Source organism: Moschus berezovskii, chromosome 6 (genome assembly GCF_049115385.1).
Source record: "Moschus berezovskii isolate FMDL1 chromosome 6, NW_MosBer_1.0, whole genome shotgun sequence".
Taxonomy (NCBI): Eukaryota; Metazoa; Chordata; class Mammalia; order Artiodactyla; family Moschidae; genus Moschus; species Moschus berezovskii.
Genome location: NC_142465.1, coordinates 49084644 through 49093739, shown reverse-complemented (window position 1 = coordinate 49093739; position 9096 = coordinate 49084644). Strand labels below are relative to the sequence as shown.

General features: G+C 37.0%; 1 protein-coding gene and 1 non-coding gene across 2 annotated transcripts; one reads left to right on the top strand and one right to left on the bottom strand.

Annotated features, from left to right (window-relative positions):
• The first annotated feature begins 4 nt into the window (after positions 1-4).
• LOC129536798 (lysozyme C, kidney isozyme) lies at positions 5-6247 on the top strand. Its single transcript, XM_055395911.2, has 4 exons — positions 5-248; positions 1830-1994; positions 4004-4082; positions 5340-6247. Exons 1-4 carry the CDS (start codon positions 53-55, stop codon positions 5404-5406), a joined length of 507 nt encoding a protein of 168 aa, XP_055251886.1. The 5' UTR covers positions 5-52; the 3' UTR covers positions 5407-6247.
• A 2488-nt stretch (positions 6248-8735) lies between these two features.
• LOC129537358 (U6 spliceosomal RNA) lies at positions 8736-8838 on the bottom strand. The gene has a single exon (XR_008682012.2). It is a non-coding gene; the product is annotated as a U6 spliceosomal RNA (small nuclear RNA).
• Between the last annotated feature and the right edge of the window lie 258 nt (positions 8839-9096).

Genomic DNA, 9096 nt, shown 5'->3' with positions numbered 1-9096 from the left:
TGTCTCAGAGAGTGGAGCTCCCAAACCAGTCGCATAAGAAGGAAGTGAAAAGATGTTAAAAAGCAGGGCCAGCTCCCCTGGGTCAGCCTGGAGGTCTGGCTTCTCAGTCAACATGAAGGCTGTCCTTATTCTGGGGCTTCTCCTTCATTTGGTCGCTGTCCAAGGCAAGGTCTTTGAGAGATGTGAGCTTGCCAGAACTCTAAAAAGACTTGGAATGGATGGCTTTAGAGAAGTCAGCCTGGCAAACTGTAAGTTAACTCTTTTTCATCCTTTCAAATAGTTAGCCAGGTGTGGAACATACTAATAGAGGATGAACAAAAAGAAAGGGTCTTTGGGTGAAGGTATTTTTCTTTCTTGGAGGGTTTATATACTTCAGTTCAGTTCAGTTCAGTCAGTCGTGTCAGACTCTTTGCGACCCCATGAATGGCAGCACGCCAGGCCTCCCTGTCCCCTGGAGTCCACCCAAACCCATGTCCATTGAGTTGGTGATGCCATCCAACCATCTCATCCTCTGTCGTCCCCTTCTCCTCCTGCCCTCAATCTTTCCCAGCATCAGGGTCTTTTCCAATGAGTCAGCTCTTCGCATCAGGTGGCCGAAGTATTGGAGTTTCAGCTTCAACATCAGTCTTTCCAATGAACACCCAGGACTGATATCCTTTAGAATGAACTGGTTGGATCTCCTCACAGTCCAAGGGACTGTCAAGAGTCTTCTCCAACACCACAGTTCAAAAGCTATACACTTAAAATGGTTAGAAACATCAGCTTGTTCTTTTTGAATCAGATGTACCAGGTGAAGGATTGAGGCATGGTGGGTCAAATTCTATATCATTCTAAGCATACCAGGTCCCCGTGTACTCCTCTAGTGCTACCGAATTTGACAGCTGGCACTTGTAGACTGACTGTAAGGTACATTTTAGCACCTGGGACATGTCTGTCAAGCCCTTGTTGTTTGACTGTAGCCATTTCTAATTTGGATCTTGGGTTCTGAATAAGGCAGTATTTTTCTCATTTTTAATCCCCCTAACATGATGTTGCACTTTTAACAGCAAGGTTTTTAAAAAAATTACATTGAACTCTTAAAACAGGAACAGTAGAACTATTTCCCCTCAATCAATATCTGTATAAGGATCCCTGAAATGCAGTATGAAATGACATTTTATTATTCTGACTCTAGTTCATTAATTATTTTTCATTTTCTTCCACAGAATTTAAGATGTGCCCTAAGGAAAATTTCCTTTGTATTTCAGTCCATATTTGTCAATGTCATCACTGTAGTTTTCATATTGTATTCAGACATTTCCCCTCCATAACTATTTTTGAATGAGTTAGCCAATGGCTAGATGGATGGATGGATGACCCAGCCTTTCCTATGATTCTTGCCTGCATTATAATTTGATACCCAAATTCACCTTTGGTATCATAAATTTTCTTTCTCCCAGAAAATCCTTATTTTTCTAATAAAAAGCACTTTTCCATTAGCATATGCATCTGCTGCTAATGACCAAATCCACTCAACAACTCTGTTGATTTTTCTGTTCTAGGCTCAGTTCTACCTGGGTGTTAGTAGTAAGGAAAGTGTAATAGCAATGGAAGATATTTTTTTAAATATGTTATCTTTTTCATTTGTATTACCAAATCATTTGCTAATAAAAGAATTCTCTGAAGGGACCTTTAAAACCAAAGTGTTAAAACATTTTACAAGTAAAATACATCTTTATACTTATAAAGTAAGTCATTGGTAAAATAGAACTAGTTAAGTAGAACTGCTTATACTATGAACTGTAAGTCATATGATTTGCTCTTTATTACTCAAAATATGTTTTTTTCAGGGATGTGTTTGGCCAGATGGGAAAGCAATTACAACACACAAGCTACAAACTACAATCGTGGAGACAGAAGCACTGATTATGGGATATTTCAAATCAATAGCCACTGGTGGTGTAATGATGGCAAAACCCCAAGAGCAGTTAACACCTGTCATATACCCTGCAGCGGTAAGACAAGATAGTGTGGAGTGATGGCACAGGACTCACCTGGTTATACCTATTGAGTTATCCAAAAAGTTCATTCAGATTTTTCCATAAACATCTTATGGGAAAATTGGAACAATCCTATAGGTCAAGATTCAATAGAAATAAAAAAATTTGAAGGGCCCATCAGGGACCTATAAAAGCTCCATTTTAACATCTGGAAACTCTATTATCCTCCTCCTAATTTCTTAAGTAAGAAATTAAAGAGCTGGTATCATAAAAGTTTGCTGTTTGCTAACATACAGGAGTTTCTGGAATGACCTATCACTTTATCATAACTGGACATATTGATGCTTTGTAAAGAACAGTGACATTCCTCCTACTTTCCTTGTTTGGGGAGGATTAGTGATAATTTTGTTGGGTGGTCTTTTTTTTTTAATCTACCCTCTTTTATTGGAAAACAAAAGAATTGCTAGTTAATCAAAGTGGAGGAATATGTGTGGTGTTTTTAAAAAATTGTTTTTACTTTTTATTATAAAACATTTTAAATATATGGACAATTAGAAATGTTACTATAATAAGCATCAATATGCTCATCATGTACTTTAACAGGTGTTAACATTTTGGCATATTTACTTCTTTATATGTATATGTATATATATATATATACTTCTTTTTGCTGAGTGATTTTAAGGTGAATTAGAAACATTATGACATTTCATTTATAAATTGTTTAGAATCAATCTCCAAAAACACAGCTCCTATATAAAAATTGTCATTATAACAAGTTAATTTACAGATTTGTTTAATTGGGGTGAGACAAGTATTCTATTGACTTCCTTTTAAAATAGAGAAAGCATGTGGAATCTTTTTTTAAAATTTTTAAAAAATTTATTTATTTTTTATTAAGTATAATTCCTTTACAGAAGTTTTTTCTTTTCTGTCAAACCTCAGTGTGAATCAGCCAGAGTAGTGAGTAGTGAAGTCGCTCAGTTGTGTCCAGCTCTTTGCGACCCCATGGACTGTAGCCTGCCAGTCTCCTCCACCCATGGGATTTTCCAGGCAAGAGTACTGGAGTGGGTTGCCATTTCCTTCTCAAGGGGATCTTCCCAACCCAGGGATATATCCCATACCTTTTTTTTTTTGAACCTCCCAAAGCATGTAGAATCTTTAGTACCTGAAATATTGGAGAAATATAGCAGAATTGATAATGCTAATTTTTTAAATATTAAAAATCCTAATAGAGAAGATGAGTCTAAGAATATACTTTTGTTTCCAATTAGTTTATTTAAAAACTTTTGTATTATAGAATAATCTGTTGTCATTGAATAAAAATTCTTACTACCCAGACATGTATGACCATTGGTAAATTTTGGTATCCACATGTTCTTTTGGAATACACAACAATCCTGGACATGAATGTAAAGCTATATTATACACATTTGTACCCACATAACAAAAGTGAAATTGTACTATATTTACTGCTTTACAATTTCGTCTTTATTACACAAAATTATTTTTGTCAACAAATAACCAATCCTTATTGTTTTTTAAAGATGAATAGGCTTTCACTGTATAAATACTCTATAATGTATCAACCTAACTCTTACTGTTAAACATTTAGGCTGGTTCCATTTATGCCTTTTATTAATTGCTATGAAACACTTTGTATACTTATCTTTCAGTACATCTCTTATTATTTCTTTAAGATCAACTTCCAGCATTGAATTGCTGAGCAAAAACCTGCTAAACCAGTTTCTGCTTGTTGGTCTTTTTTTTTTTAAAATAGTGCCTAGTAAAAAGAAAATCTTCTATCACACTAGTTAATAATTCCAGAGCTTCCAGTGACCTTGGTAAATGAGAAACAGATGCCAAATGGGATGGAATGAAGTTTCCCCCAACATTAACAGATAAACGGACTCTTAAAAATTATTTTAGTTTTTCTATCCTCAGCCTAAGAGAATAAAGCTGACTGAGCCTAAACTTAACATTTCTACACATGTTATTTTCACTTCTCACTACCTCTTTTTCAGCTTTGCTGCAAGATGACATCACTCACGCCGTAGCATGTGCAAAGAGGGTTGTCAGTGATCCACAAGGCATTAGAGCATGGTATGTGTTTTTTTTTTCTTTCAGTTTTATTGAGATGTAATTGACATAAAGCACTAAGTTCAAAGTGTACAGCATAATGATTTGACTTAAATCAGGAAACAGTATCACAATAAATTTAGTAAACATCCATTATCTCACATGGATATAAAATTACAGAAATACAAGAAAAAAATTTTTGTGTGTGATGAAAATTCTTAGGATTTACTCTCTTTTTAACAATTTTCATATATAAAATATAGCAGTGTTAATTATATTTATCATGCTATATATTTGTTTTTGCTCTTTAGTCACCAAGTCATGTCTGACTTCTGTGATCAATAAACTCTAGCCTGCCATGTTCCTCTGTCCATGGGATTATTCCAGGCAAGAATACTGGGGCAGGTTGCCCTTCCCTCCTCCAGGAGATCTTCCTAACCCAGGGACTGAATTTGCATCTCCTGCATTGCAGGCAAATTCTTTACTGCTGAGCCACCAGGGAAGCCCCATGCTGTACATTATATCCCTAGTATTTATTTATCTTATAACTGGAAGTTTGTAGTACCTTTGACTGCCTTCATCCAATTCCCCTTCCCTCACTCTACCCAAATTCTCTTGTGGTAACCTCGAGAGGTAACCATCAATTTGACCTGTTTTTCTGTGATTTTCTTTGTTTGTGTTTGAAATATAATGGATGAACAACACTGTGTTAGTTCCCGTTACAGAGCGTGCTATGTGTTAAGTATTAAAGGAGAGAGCTGTTTTATCCTATTGTTATGAAAGAAGTGAGAGGATATTTCCAAAGATCAAAGTGTGGTGCTGAGAACTGAAAACTGCAGCTTTAGGTTCATGCTAAACGGTGTATAACATCGAAACAATCTACTTTAACTGATTCAAAATCTTATCCTTTTACTCCTCAATTTATTTTTGGAAATTTCTAGAGGTTTTAAGATTCTCCACCTTATACCAATTCCTTGTCATATGTTGACATTATTTTTGGAACTAAGTAAATATGGAACGCACTTTGCATTTGTGCTGTGAACTACACAGGACTTCAACATTTGCACTCAGATGTTCTGTGCCCTAGTGAAGGATTGGGGGAGATGTGAGGTCCTTGGTATACATATCTCCAGTTAATAAACAGCAATACTTGGATCTGTCTGTAGCGTTTATTTCATGTATTAATAAACTATGTTGTTTTCCCAAAGGATTTGAAGTATATGTAATACAATGAAGCTATGTTTCAACCTTATTACCATTTTGTTTCATCTTTCTCTACAGGGTGGCATGGAGAAATCATTGTCAAAACCAAGATCTCAGGAGTTACGTTCAGGGTTGTGGAGTGTAACGTTGGAGTTTTCACTTTAGCCCATTTTGTCTCTTTTTCATAGTAAGGAAGTAATAGTTGAGGGAAAGGTCATACTTTCAAACAAATAATGTTTTTTACAGAAGCAGGAGCATGTGGTCTTTAAGATACTTAATGTTTACTTCATGTGTTTATTATTTGGTATTAGGCCCACAGTGTATTTCAGTTTGTTAATAGACCTAATGTTGGTGAATTTTTGTCTAAAATCTTAATTATCAAATATATATCCAGAACATTCAGTTCTTAAAGAAATAGCACAGACTTAATCTTGAATCATACAAGTACTCCCCAATATTCAACAAAAATATAGCAAAATAATATCTTTAAACAAATTGATCTTAGGCAAAATCCCACCTGTGTAGTAGGCATGTAACACCTTCCTCTGTTCAGTTATCTCCAAAAACAGTAAGAGATAACCAGTCTTTGTTGGTCAATATAAAATGTTAAATGGAGCAGAATGCCAAATGACTAAAAATGAAGAAAGCCTGATTTAAGAATTTTGTTTTCATAAAGTATGACCTTTGTTTTAAATATTGTCTTAGAAATGTTGCACTTACACAGCTTTAAAAATAAGCTCAGAATTTATATGTCAATCTCTTTAACACTTTTAAAGAACTCAATTGTGCACTTGCTGTCCTGAAGGATATAAAGATGGATTAGATGAGCTGTTGTTTTTTCCTAATGTTATAAGCTTATTTTCATGCATTATGACAAATTCAGAGGCAGAAGAGTTTGCAAGTATTGAAATCATTGCTAGTTAATCACAGGTGTGAAATCATGAATACTGTAAAAAGTACATTTTCAGTAAAAGCTTTGCAATTTATACTTTGTCTTTCTTTGTTAAGTCATTTAGTGTCTCTGAAAAAATACATACATATGTATTTGAGAAAAAGATTATCTGACACTTAGTATTTCCTACATCGTCACCTGTACCAAAACAGCTAGATTTTTTTTTCTGTTTCTATATTCTCTTTAATCATAGAATGCACATTCACATTAAGTAACTCATTTTTCCTCAATGGATTTAATCATAAAGAGATAGCGTATGTATCATCTTAAAAAGAAAGCTCTTCAGTTCAGTTCAGTTCAGTCACTCAGTCGTGTCCGACTCTCTGCGACCCCATGAATCACAGCACACCAGGCCTCCCTGTCCATCACCAAATCCCGGAGTTCACTCAAACTCATGTCCACAGAGTCGGTGATGCCATCCAGCCATCTCATTCTCTGTCATCCCCTTCTCCTCCTGCCCCCAATCCCTCCCAGCATCAAAGTCTTTTCCAGTGAGTCAACTCGTCGCATGAGGTGGCCAAAGTATTGCAGCTTCAGCTTTAACATCAGTCCTTCCAATGAACACCCAGGATTGATCTCCCTTAGAATGGACTGGTTGGATCTCCTGGAGGTACAAGGGACTTTCAAGAGTCTTCTCCAACACCACAGTTCAAAAGCATCAATTCTTCGGCGATCAGCTTTCTTCACAGTCCAACTCTCACATCCATACATGACCACGGGAAAAACCATAGCCTTGACTAGACGGACCTTTGTTGGCAAAGTAATGTCTCTGCTTTTCAATATATTATCAAGGTTGGTCATAACTTTCCTTCCAAGGAGTAAGCGTCTTTTAATTTCCTGGCTGCAATCAGCATCTGCAGTGATTTTGGAGCCCAAAAAAATAAAGTCTGACACTGTTTCCACTGTTTTCCCACCTATTTCCCATGAAGTGATGGGACCAGATGCCATGATCTTTGTTTTCTGAATGTTGAGCTTCAAGCCAACCTTTTCACTCTTCTCTTTCACTTTCATCAAGATGCTTTTGAGTTCCTCTTCACTTTCTGCCATAAGGGTAGTGTCATCAGCATATCTGAGATTATTGATATTTCTCCCAGCAATCTTGATTCCAGCTTGTGCTTCTTCCAGCCCAGTGTTCCTCATGATGTACTCTGCATATAAGTTAAATAAGTGAGGTGACAATATACAGCTCTTACAAAACCCAAAAATAGCTATATGTTGCTGAAGAAAAATCCATAAGCATACTGACAGATCTCTATTTTTAAATTTTTTTGGCCGTGCTACTAAGCTTGTGGGATCTTAGTTCCCTGACCAGGGATTGAACGTGCATCCTCCAAGGCAAAAGCTTGGAGTCCTAACCACCGGATCTCCAGGGAATTTCCCTCACACTAAATTCATAAACACAAATCTCAAATGGGCCCTCTAATCAGCCTGGTCATCTTAGTCACGTCTCTGAAATCCCTCTGTGTTGGTGTCCCAACTCCTCAAAATGACTGTCACTATTTACTTCTCCTCTCATTTCAAAGTCCTGGCACACATGTCAACCACTGGCCTTCCACACTCTGCTCTTGGTAGACAACCCAGCCTCACATTACACTGACAGAACAGAAGCAAATCATATAAAAATCCTCCCCTCCTGGCCACCGTAACAGAGCTCATGTCTGTCCGTGGGCCCACCCTACCTTCCTGCCCCTTCATCACTGGGATGCAGGGCCTTGCTCCTGCCAGTGGCGGTGCCTCCACATGCAGTCTTCATCACAGCCCTCTCACCACTCCAGTTTAGGCTGAGGGTTTCCTGATCCTGAGTTTCTCCCTTTTTGCTGGATCATCCCCTGTACGAACTGCCCTGGTAACCTTCCATTTTGCAAATAATTCTCTGTTTACTCTGCATAACCCTCCAAGTACAACATCATTTTAGACTCCCTTTTACAGCAACTATTTTCCTGGTGGCTCAAGAACCCTGAAGCTTTTCCACAACAACTGTGGTGGTGGTGGTGGTTTAGTCGCTGAATCGTGTCCGACTCTTGTGACCCCATGGACTATAGCCTGCCAGGCTTCTCTGTCCATGGGATTCTCCAGGCATGTATACTGGAGTGGGTGGCCATTGCCTTCTCCAGGGGATCTTCCCAACCTAGGAATTGAACCCGGGTCTTCTGCACTGCAGGCAGATTCTTTACTGACTAAGCTGTAAGAGAAGCCCACAATAGCTGTACCATTTTATATTTCCATGAGCCATGCATGAAAATTTCTAGACAGTTTGATTAAACTTGTTATTTTCTCTTTTTCTTATAATATTCATCTTGTTGGGTTTATAGTATGACATTGTGAACTATGATTTTATTGATTTTATTTTTTCCTTGAGTTCTATCTGGTTTTGCCCCTTGTAGTTTGACACTGTTGTTAGGCACATACACATTAAGAATTGTTATGTCTTCTTGGAGAATTGACCCCTTTCTCATTATGTAATGAATGTACTTCTTTATCAACTGTGGATTTTTTTATGTCATAAAATGGGCTTTCATATCTAAAAATACGAATGTTTCACGAATTTGTGTGTAATCCTTGTGCAGGAACCATGCTCATCTTATCTGTATCATTCCAATTTTTATATATTTGCTGCCAAAGCAAGCACCAACTGTGATTTTTAAAGCAACTCATCTTTAGCCAGTCTTTCTAAAGCATTTAACAAAATTTTCTTTGAACCAATTGTGTTTGCACTCATGTTTTGTTGGTTTACATAATATTAAGCTATGAAATCACAGGAAAAAATACTGTTGATACAGTTTAGGAACACATGCACTGAGTCTCATGGAAAGTAATTAGTAATAGAAGTTCCTGGACATAAATGTGTGAATAAGTCAGTTTTATAGACAAACTGTATAGCTA